This window comes from Salmo salar, chromosome ssa02 (assembly GCF_905237065.1).
Source record: "Salmo salar chromosome ssa02, Ssal_v3.1, whole genome shotgun sequence".
Taxonomy (NCBI): domain Eukaryota; kingdom Metazoa; phylum Chordata; class Actinopteri; order Salmoniformes; family Salmonidae; genus Salmo; species Salmo salar.
The window spans coordinates 38,838,557-38,850,663 of record NC_059443.1 but is presented as its reverse complement, the minus strand read 5'-3'; the positions used below and the strand labels follow the sequence as shown (position 1 = coordinate 38,850,663).

General features: G+C 39.8%; 1 protein-coding gene across 4 annotated transcripts; it reads right to left on the bottom strand.

The window, feature by feature from the left end:
• Positions 1-626: 626 nt before the first annotated feature.
• LOC106582774 (uncharacterized) lies at positions 627-8,240 on the bottom strand. Of its 4 annotated transcripts, none has more exons than XM_014166225.2 (6): positions 8,102-8,240; positions 2,448-2,531; positions 2,014-2,343; positions 1,529-1,756; positions 1,325-1,451; positions 627-1,212 (listed from the first exon to the last, which is right to left on the bottom strand). In XM_014166225.2, the coding sequence occupies exons 2-6, from the start codon at positions 2,497-2,499 to the stop codon at positions 1,176-1,178; spliced, it is 774 nt and encodes a 257-aa protein (XP_014021700.1). In that variant the 5' UTR covers positions 2,500-2,531; positions 8,102-8,240; the 3' UTR covers positions 627-1,175. The 4 variants fall into 4 exon arrangements, with proteins under 4 accessions (XP_014021700.1, XP_045559936.1, XP_045559921.1 ...); XM_045703980.1 differs by lacking the exon at positions 8,102-8,240 and adding an exon at positions 6,668-7,142; XM_045703965.1 differs by lacking the exon at positions 8,102-8,240 and adding an exon at positions 6,398-6,661.
• Positions 8,241-12,107: the final 3,867 nt, after the last annotated feature.

The following is a 12,107-nucleotide window of genomic DNA, read 5'->3' as shown; positions in this document are numbered from 1 at the left end:
TAAACACTGTGGAGGGTCCGTCATGGGGCGGTGTGTCACAGCATCATCGGACTGAGCTTGTTGTCATTGCAGGCAAACTCAACACTGTGCGTTACAGGGAAGACATCCTCCTCCCTCATGTGCTACCCTTCCTGCAGGCTCATCCTGACATGACCCTCCAGCATGATAATGCCACCAGCCATACTGCTCGTTCTGTGCGTGATTTCCTGCAAGACAGGAGTGTCAATGTTCTGCCATGGCCAGCGAAGAGCCCGGATCTCAATCCCATTGAGCACGTCTGGGACCTGTTGGATCGGAGGGTGAGGGCTAGGGACATTCCCCCCCAGAAATGTCTGGAAACTTGTAGGTGCCTTGGTGGAAGAGTGGGGTAACATCTCACAGCAAGAACTGGCAAATCTGGTGCAGTCCATGAGGAGGACATGCACTGTAATACTTAATGCAGCTGGTGGCCACACCAGATACTGACTGTTACTTTGGATTTTGACCCCCCTTGGTTCAGGGACACATTATTTCATTTCTGTTAGTCACATGTCTGTGGAAATTGTTCAGTTTATGTCTCAGTTGTTGAATCTTGTTATGTTCATACAAATATTTACACATGTTAAGTTTGCTGAAAATGAACACAGTTGACAGTGAGAGGAGGTTTATTTTTTTGCTGAGTTTGTCTCTTCACTGTCTCCTATGGAAGTGTAGCAAAGTGTGCATTTTTTCCATTTGCTTTCTATCATACATAGGCATCACAAAAGTAGGTTTAAGTTGTAAATGTGATGGCATACAGTACTTAACAAAAATATATAATAAGTCAAAATATACGTGTGGACACTGCATCAATAAATACCACAAATCAGCATATAAATACACCAATAACAAGCATTTCACTATACCCACAATAACATCTGCTAAACATTTGTATATGACCAATACAATATAATTTGATAAAAAGCATATCAATATATTTTATTTATGCGGAATAGGGCTACAGCTCTTAATAGGAATGATCTTAGGTGTCTGGTAGTGTGACTTGCTGCAATAGAATATTACATTAAACTCCTCATATCATACAGGTGCTCCTCATACATCCACAGGTGCCCATCTGTGCCAAAGACTTGTGTGATCGTGCAGTGTGTAACAAAGTACCATAAGACTGATAATGGAATGCGAGGGACCTCCTAAGGTCATATAATCCCGTTCGTCCTCCGCTGTTTGCATCTCCTGTTAATAACACACAGCAATGTGAAAAGTGTACACGTACCAAACAGAGTACCGGTAGTTTATTAATGTATTACTGTAAAAGACAAGCCGGGGAGATGTTGTGTAATCTTACCAGGAGAGACATCCACATTTTGTTAGAATCACTAGGATGATGATGACGACGGTGGCCAATATGGTGGCCAATATTACAACACACCAGGTCTCACAGGATTGCTTACTTTGGGATGGTGTAGGAGAATCTAGGCCACAGCAAAGAAGCATGAAAGACTATAAAAACTCAAAATAGTCATAATAAATAATCATAATACATGTATACCAGTGATGTAGTTTGTAACACTAGTCCCCAGACTGCTGTTGACCACACAGGTGTAGTTGTGGCCCTTCATTCCAGAGACGTAGAGGTTCCTGCCATCTGCAGAGAGATTGGCTGTCTGATTGGAGACCTCTATCCCATCCACCAACCAGGAAACCACTGGGCTGTCCCACTGTGCCCTGTCATTGGCCACCTCACACTGGAGGGACAGAGACGCCACAGGAGCAGCAACTAGGCGAGAGGGAGGGAGAGAAAAAGTTACGCAGAACAAATAGTCCAAATATAGTTATATTGGTTATTGCGTCCTTACGTGGTTCTGCACATAAGGGTAGCCTCGGCACCCAGGCTTCACTCACATTGTTCGGAAGGTGAGGTGAAAGCCTGTGACCAAGGCTAATGTCAAGGTAATGTGACTTTTTAATTTGCACAGTATACGACCCAAACTAAATCTGGTAGTGACCAGAATTATTGGTGTAATTGTTTCTCACCACTCTCTCTAACAAGTATCTTTGCTGATTCCTCATTCCCCATCTGGTCAGTCACAGTGATGATGTAGACTCCATAGTTAGATGAATTTATATTCTCCACCCTAAATAAGGCCCCCTTCTGGTCTAAAGGATTGCCAAGTGCAGTTTGGTGATTGGCCAGCCTGACCTGTCCCTGACCCTTCTCAGTCTCGTAGTCCCAAATCACCATGACGATCTTCTCGGTTGGTGTAATCTGGAACTGGGTCTGCAGGACCAGGTCTCTCCCCAGAGCCACATAAAGGAGACCCTTGTTCTGGAAATGCACTGACAGGCACTGGTGCAGGTGCGGCACTGAGGAAAGATAGACAAGGAATTACTGTACGTCTTATGTACACATTACTGTACCATAAAGTTATTTTTGCACTGCAATATCTTACTGACAAAAAAAAACTCACAGAGGGCCAGGATCAGACAAATACGCCAGACCAGGATATGCCATGTTTCCATCACATCTGCAGAGCTATTTAGATTTTACAATGCTGAGGACAAAGAGAGAAAGAGTGTGTAAAAGCATGTAAACTTGCACTCTATCACTCACATTGTCAGGGGGAGAGACATATCCCTCTAATGTATTTGAGGGAATTTAATGGCGAAATGCTATTGATTGATTTGTAAAATCAAAAAACAACTATTATTGTTAGCTATATACTTATGGGTTTGGATTTCTGAGCTTTAACTATTATTAATCATTAGTTATATTATTAAGCATTAGTTAGAATAGAGACATGAGGGGTGCCATAATTAAGCTTGGGAGGGGCTAAATGCAGGGAAAACGGTCACATGTGGCAGTACTTATAAGGGTAGGAACCGTTTATTGCCCATATCACTTAGCTTCCTGCCTAGCTTCCTGCCTAGCGATTAACATACAATGTTTTGCTATAAGGAGGAAACTCCACCCAAAGTGGGGTATGTATACTACCACAGGAGGAAACATGTTTTTGTCGATTCAGCTGTTCGATCCTCTGGGATTAATAAACTTGGTTTAAGTTTCACAGTGTCTGTTGAGTTCTTATTCTAATAATTAGGACCTAACAATACATAAAATGTGTTTCAATGGGCTTGACATAATTTTTTCCCTTAGTTCTTTGGCGACAAAGATATAAAACAATACTACGCATCTAGAGCAGTTTTTGACATAGGCCACACTTTCCATTTACAGTGCCTTCGCAAAGTATTCAGACCCCTTTACTTTTTCCACATTGTTATGTTACAGCCTTTTTCTAAAATGTATTAAATTGTCCCCCCCTCATCAATCTACACACAATACCCCATAATGACAAAGCAAAAACAGGTTTTTTAGATGTTTCTGCAAATTAAAAAAACGGATATATAAAATGTACATAAGTATTCACACCCTTTACTCAGTACTTTGTTGAAGCACCTTTGGCAGTGATTACAGCCTCAAATCTTCTTGGGTATGATGCTACAACTTGGTACACCTGTATTTGGGGAGTTTCTCCCATTCTTCTCTGCAGATCATCTCAAGCTCTATCAGGTTGGATGGGGACCTTTGCGGCACAGCTATTTTCAGGTCTCTCCAGAGATGTTCGATCGGGTACAAGTCCAGGCCCTGGCGGGGCCACTCAAGGACATTCAGGGACTTGTCCCGAAGCCATTCCTGCATTGTCTTGGCTGTGTGCTTAGGGCTGTTGTCCTGTTGGAAGGTGAACCTTCAGCCCAGTCTGAGAACCTGCTCCAGAGCGCTCAGGACTTCATTAAAGATCTTTCTATACTTTTCTCCGTTCATCTTTCCCTCGATCCTGACTAGTCTCCCAGTCACTGAAAAACATCCCCACAGCATGATTCTGACACCACCATGCTTCACCATAGGGATGATGCCAGGTTTCCTCCGGACGTGACGCTTGGCATTCAGGCCAAAGAGTTTGTCTTGGTTTAATCAGACCAGAGAATCTTGTTTCTGTGCCTTTTGGCAAACTCCAAGTGCCTTTTACTGAGGAATGGCTTCCGTCTGGCCACTGTACCATAAAGGCCTGATTGGTGGAGTGCTGCAGAGATGGTTGTCCTTCTGGAAGGTTCTCCCATCTCCACAGAGGAACTCTAGAGCTATATCAGACTATTGGGTTCATGGTCACCTCCCTGACCAAGGCCCTTCTCCCCTAATTGCTCAGTTTGGCCAGGTGGCCAGCTTTAGGAAGAGTCTTGGTGGTTCCAAACTTCTTCCATTTAAGAATAACGGAGGCCACTATGTTCTTGGGGACTTTCAATGCTGCAGAAATGTTTTTGTACCCTTCCCCAGATCTGTGCCTCGACACAACTACGGTCAACTATGGGACCTTATATAGACAGGTGTGTGCCTTTCCAAAGCATGTCCAATCAATGGAATTTACCACAGGTGGACTCCAATCAAGTTGTAAAAACATCTCAAGGATGACCAATGGAAACAGGATGCACCTGAGCTCAATTTCGAGTCTCATAGCAACAGGCCTGAATACTTATGTAAATTTGTAAACATTTCTAAAAACCTGTTTTTGCTTTGTCATTATGGGCTATTGTGTGTAGATTGCTGAAGATTTTTTTCTGTATTTAATCCATTTTAGAATAAGGCTGTAATCAGGGTTGGGGAGTAACGGATTACATGTGCAAAAACCGGTAACTGTAATCTGTTACATTACCAGCAAAAATATTGTAATCAGATTACCGATACTTTTGAAAAGCTAGATGATTACTTTTACATTTAGAAAGGATGTTTGCGCAAATTTTATTTTGACAATTTTCTGTTTTCTCAATGACATTCAAAGCAGCATTGAAAAATGGTGCAAGTTTACGTTTTTTCCCCTGAGCGAGTCTGATCAGAAGTCAGAGACCAATATGATGCTACATCAAATGTGTTTGATGGATCGCGGGAAAAGAGCAGGAATAGGCTTTTGTAGGCTACAGTCCAAGCTATGTCTTCCAATGGTGCGACTGCTATCGGCATCCAAAGATTATCCAATTTGAATAAACGCTTGGAGGTAAAGTTGACAGTAGTAGTGTAGTCTACGGCGATACGGATATCACTTATTATTGATATCTACATAGCGCATTGATGGGAATCACACCGCTGCTCTCTCACTTAGCTATTTGCGCCTTGTGGTTGTTGTGGATGGCTGTTCACAAATCTAAATATGTATTTGAACCCAGTAATGGTTGAATTCAAGAAGTTTAAACTGCCTATCAATCATTGTTTTTGAAACCAGTGGACAGCCAGTGAAAAATATGCTCTTGCAACAGCTGCATAGTGCGGATCCAAGTCTATGGAATAAAAGTGGGGCTTTTATTGCTCAGTCTAATTCATGCTGATAAAAACAAAAATATCCATAGGCCTAATGGACACATGCTCAAACTTGCACACTTTTGATATACTTAAAGGGGAAATCTGTAGTTACTACATCCATTCTTGGATTTATAAATTATACATACAGTAGCAGTCAAAAGTCAGGACACACCTACTCATTCAAAGGAATTTCTTATTTTTACTTGTTTCTACATTGTAGAATAATTGTGAAGACATCAGCACTATAACATAACAAATCAGGAATAATGTAGTAACCAAAAAAGTGTTAAACAAATCTAAATATATTTTAGATTCTTCAAAGTAGCCAACCTTTGCCTTGATGACAGTTTTGCACACACTTGGCAAAGCATGCCATTCCATGAGCGCACCATTTATTTTTCAACTCGAATCAATGAGCCCAATCAGTCCTCCATGACAACAAAATCCTAAACAACAAAGTAGGGCTGGCAAATAAATTCTTACGTTTGGGGTCATGCTCAGGGAAAACAATTTGGCTAATCTATACTTCCATATTTCCAAGTCCTATTCTTGAAGATTAAGGGGTATAACATTTATTGGAATGACTGGAATTCTGATAGACTTTGGTTTTTAATGTAAAGATATATAATTTAATGGTATTATTTGTAGTAGAAAGCGATGGGTTAGAAGAAGCCTACATACCCAACCCATAAAGTTAAATTTAGCATCCATATATGGCAAGCTATATAAACTTTAACATTGATTTATCCTGCAAAAGATGTCGTTCAATTGGTAACATACATTTTTGTCTTCTTCTAATGTCTCTTAAGGGGAAAGTAATCTAAAAGTAACGGAATGTAATCAGATTACGTTGCTGAGTTTGGGTAATCCAAAAGTTACGTTACTGATTACAATTTTGGACAGGTAACTTGTAACGGATTACATTTAGAAAGTAACTTACCCAACCCTGTCTAATGTAACAAAATGTGGAAAAAGTCAAGGGTTCTGAAAACTTTCTGAAGGCACTGTAGATGAGAAAAAATAGGTTGGAAAGCAAAAGGAGAAAGAGCAAAGGATGAGTATTCTACTCACAAGAGAATGTGTCCACAGCAGTAGCTGCTCTTCCGTCTCTTAACTCTCTTGACTCTATGCCGTTTAGTTTACCGAAGGTTTTGAATCGCTATCAAAATATGCACATTTTGAACCCTCTCTGTACGGTTCTGTACTACTGTACAATGAGACATGGAGTCTATTTCTCTGGCGGCATCCCATATTACATAATACTGTATCCTTTTCCTGTCAATCCCTTCGGGTCATTATTTTGTACCTGATATTATCAGACATGTTGATTGTAACACTTACCAGGGTGCCAGTGATTCCGTTGTAGCACTCCTTTCAACTTGTTGTCATGCTAAACATGACAACTAAAACAGAAGCAGCGGCATCCAGGTTAGATTCCTACGGGGTCGAACCAGGAAATATTAGGCAAGGAAACAGAAGTACATCATGCTGACCTGTCTTTTGTATTACTGAATAACCTGGATGCCGCTGCTTCTGTTTAAGTTGTCATGTTTAGCATGACAACAAGTTGAAAGGAGTGCTAGTACGGAAAAAAGCAACAACAACAAAAAATGTATGCATTCACTACTGTAAGTCGCTCTGGATAAGAGCGTCTGCTAAATGACTAAAATGTAAAAAATGTTCTGTATGTAAGTGTTGAACCAGTTCTTCCCTTTTCACAATCCAGTATGGCAGGATCTAGGCTCGTGACAGGGAGTAACTCCTACTGTACAGTATCTTCCTTGTTCCAGCTTGTACTCCTGACTGATAGTCATACATTTTCATTCTTTGTATGGATACTGTGCCAGGCACACGCATGTCCTTCAAAAAGGAAACAATTCCAGACTTCTGTTAGAACCCTACATTGGATGAAACTGTATTTTCAAGACACTCACTATTTTCAATTGTCATTACTACATTAATTGCCAGTGTTGTAAAGTACTTAAGTAAAAACACTTGAAAGTACTACTTGAGTAGGTTTTTGGGGTACCTGTTCTTTATTAAAAAATAATAATAATTGACAACGTTGACTTATTACTTCACTACATTCCTAAGGAAAATAATTAACTTTTTACTCCATGCATTTTCCCTGACACCCAAAAGTACTCATTACATTTCGATAGCTTAGCAGGGCAGGAACATGGTCCAATTCACACACTTATCAAGAGAACATCTCTACTGCCTCTAATCTGACAGACTCACTAAACACACATGCTTCTCTATCTGTGGAAAAAAAAGAAAACAGAAAATGGTGCCATCTGATTTGCTTAACATAAGGAATTAGAAATTACATACTTTTAATACTTAAGTATATTTTAGCGATTACATTTACTTTTGATACTTAATTTAAAACCATATACTTTTAGACATTTACTCAAGTAGTATTCTACTGGTTGACTTTCACTTTCACTTGAGTTATTTTCTATTACGGAATCATTACTTTTACTCAAGTATGATGCTAGGGTACTTTTTGTTGTTGTTGCAGGAAAGATATTCATACATATCAGTCAACATCAATGCTGAATAGAGTGCAGAGATCCAAGTCACATTCATAACAACAGCATCCCTTCAAATACATAGAGATCCACTTACAAACAATTATCTATATTATCAAAGACGTTCAGACACCTAAGTAAGGAGCCACGTTACCCTCGGTCCTACTGAGCCCATGTCCATGCGCGCGGACAAGCAGACACACATCCACCTGCCTAGGCAAATGTCCATTCCTATACTCACCTCCATGTGCACGCATATCCAAATGCATCCATAAGACACTGACAAATAATGGTAGGGTCCAAGACGTGACACCGGCTATAAACGATCAACTTTAGGAACACCTTAATACGGATCCCCCCTCCCCCTTTGCCCTCAGAACAGCCATTATTCGTTTGGGCGTGGACTAGGTGTCGAAAGTGTTCCAAAGGGATGCTGGCCCACGTTGACTCCAATGCTTCCCTTAGTTGTGTCAAGTCGGCTGGATGTCCTTTGGGTGGTGGACCATTTTTGATACACACGGGAAAAACTCTCTTCAAGTGCTGGTGTCGTCTGTTGTGTTGTTGCCCTGGAGAATGAAAACAGAACCTTTCTTTAGAATATCAGTCAAGCAAATACTGTATGTATTGCACCTGGACAGATGATCAGATGAAGGTGGTAATTGTTTTAGGGTTTGAAATAAATATTAACACTACCACTCTTTGTGTTATTTTCAGTATTCACTTCATTAAACATCACCACCACCACCATACCACAGGATGGTAAGACATTCTGAATAAGGTCTTTATTGTATGTGCATGTAGAGAATATTGCCACAAAGAGAGAGAGGTCAATACTGATATTCACTGTTATAGTCCACAGCAACAGCAGGGGCATGGATCCACTTTGTTGCCACTCTGATTGTTTACATGTAAACAGAGGAAGACAGTTAACATATAATATAACCTGACACTTTATTCTTCTATTTTCCCGAATTTACCTTTTCTCTTCACTTAATTAATTGTAACATCATCAGTTACCCTTACGGATTACATGCACACAATGTGAACTAATTCTGGATAATCAAAGGAAATGTACGCCATTTCCTAAAGACATTATACACTACCTTTGTCTTGATGCTGATCTTCCGAAGCCTTTCCCCCACAGCCAAACCAGTTGTCCTGGTTTGGCTGTGGGGAGGCGAGGATTGGCGACGGCCTGAACCCTGCAACCACTGGATCGCTCACTCTGGTTGGGATCATGTTTCTTCTCCTGGGGAATCTTTTTGAGCGCAAGAACTGTGTTAGTACAATAAACAGTTGCTTTACAGCTCTCATTGATGGAAGAGAGGTACGATTCACCAGTCGGCCTTGCATCAGGAATCAGGAGCCCAGAAGTCTAAGGCAGAGTTTCTGCCAATTCTTTGGCCATCACTCACGTGAAGAGATTGACTACTCCTTGGCAGATCTTGGAGAGTGGCTTAGAACACCCTGAACTGAGCTGGCCTGTTTGTGAAGAAGAAGCGGGTGGTCAGACTCACAATGGCCCTGACAGAGGGAGAGCAGAAGGCCACATCAGTATCTTTGAGGTCTTTGAGCAAGTGCTCTAGAAGGGATTTAACAGATTTGATTTGATTTGGATCTCTTTTAGTCCTCATTTGGACTAATCTTCCAAGAGTCCTTAAACATGAAAATACAATTTATAATAGGAACACATTTTCACATATAACACACTGTTACAAACAGACATAATATACTAACATATTGACCATTTAAATGGTTTTAATGTATTGTTTAAATTTATATATTGAAAGGTTTCTGGTTTGCTCAGTTAAATTATTCAATTTCTTTATTGCTCTAAATTGAAATGTTCTTTTGCCTATTTCTCTTTTCTGTCTGGATAACACATAGATGGTGGACAATCTATTCCTAGTATTTACTGAATGTCTGTCTCTTACCAACTAAATACCGTTGTGAATAGAGTTTGGCCGTTTTAAATGGTGTATATTATGAAATAAAATAAGCATGCTTTTTTCAATTATCTTGTTGATTGATGTCCAACCAAGAGCATTGTGCATGACTACAAGAGAAGAACCATATCTCCACCTTAAAACAATCCTTGCTACTTTGTTCTGTGCAATCTGCAGCCTCCTAATTTCACTTGCTGATGCATTTCCCCAGGCCATAGAACAGTAGTTCACCTGACTCTCAATTAATGCTTGTGCTATTTGCTTAAGAATCTTTCCTGGTAAATATTTAGCTATCCTCCTGATCATGCATGCTGTTTTAATATTTATTGTCATGTCCTGACCATAGAGAGCTCTTGTTTTCTATGGTAGAGTAGGTCAGGGCGTGACTGGGGGGGTTTATCTAGTTCTATGTTGTTTGGTTCTAGTTTCTGTTTTTCTTTTTTTTTTGGATGATCCCCAATTAGAGGCAGCTGGTCATTGTTGTCTCTAATTGGGGGTCATATTTAAGTAGTTGTTTTTCCCACCTGTGTTTGTGGGAGATTATTTTGAGTTAGTGCATGTTGCACCTCTTTCGTCACAGTTTGTGTTTTGTTTATAGTTTGTTTGTTTTGCAAAGTTTCACATTAAAATAAAAGATGTGGAACGATGCTGCGCTTGGTTCTCCTTCCTACGACGAACGTGACATTTATTTTACATAGATGAGTTATTTGAGACGACCATGATAAGCAGTTATCTAGCTGCACTCCTAGTAGTTTGATTTCTGCCACTTCCTAAATTTGTACTCCTCTCATACTTAATTGTATCCCATGCTGTGTTGGCCTTTTCCTAGTGGAACAGACCAACATAACTTTGGTTTTCTTGGTGTTTAAAACAAGTTTGTTCTAGCAAACCCACTCCCTGATATTCTCCAAATCTCCTTGTAAAGCTTGGTGTACCTGTTGAACCGATTGTCTTGCTGTATAAATTGTAGTATCATCTGCAAATATAGTAGCTTGAGTTTCAGATAAGGTATAAAGAAGGTCATTGGTATATATTAAATAAAGAAGTGGCCCAAGGCAGCTGCCCTGCAGTACTCCACAATTTAAAGCACGAGGGGAAGAAAATGAACCATTGATATAGGTGGACTGTTTCCTGTCAGTTAGATATGACTGTACCCAATTCAATGCTACCTCCTTAAAACCATAATGCATTAATTTCTTCAAAATTATTTCATGATCTACTAAATCAAATGCTGCACTAAAATCTAAAATAGTACACCAACAAACCTGCCATTATCCATAGCATTGAGCCACTGGTCAGTCATGTCAACCAATGCAGTGGTAATGGAATGGTTTTTGTGAGAAGCATGCTGATTGGCTGTTATCAGATCATTCTTTTCCATGTACTCCCATATTTGTCTACACACAATACCCTCCAATATCTTACTGAGTGAAGGGAGAAGACTGGTTGACTATTGGCAGGAGTAATGGATTCTTTGCTGTCTTTCGGAATAGGACACAGTTTAGCATGTTTCCATACATTTGCAAACATCGCCTTTTCCAGTGACCAATTGAATATGTATTTCAGTGGAGCTGCAATCTGGGGAGCAGCATAGCGAAGTAAAAAATTGTCCATAAGATCTTAATAACTTGTAGATTTACCATCGGGTAATGACTTCAATAGGTTTAACACCTCCTCTACTGACACCATTTGCAGACTAAAAGAGCAGGTCTTGTTGCTCATAATATCATCATCAATCCATTGGACAATAGCTTGTCTGGAAGAATGTGTGTTTACATTATTGCTCAGTAAATACATTTTCTTTGTAAAAAGAAATCAGCAAAATGATTGGTAATATCAGCTGGTTTTCTTATTGTTCTCCTGCCAACCTCCACACTAGATGGGCATGATGAGATAGATGTACCAAGTAAGCCCTTAACTGTATTCCATACCTCTTAAGAATAATTTTTACACTCAATAAAAGCATTGTTGTAAAAAAATGTTTTTTTTCTTACGATTCAATTTAACTGCAGGGTCGTAATGTTCTATAATTCTGTTCATCAATTTCTAGTTCTGATTTGGCTAAGACTTTTGCCATATTTCTTTGAGAAAAGCCTTACCCAGTTCATCATCAATTCATGGAGATGGACGAGCCCCAACTGTACTCTTTCTTACTGGGGCATGATGGTCCATTACCTCAGTGAGCAAATCAATAAAACATTCTGTAGCATGATTTAAATCATCCTCTAGATAAATCAGCTCCCAGGGTACAGCAGCCAAATCATTTTGAAATAGCTCATGATTAAATGTTTAAAAAAGTAT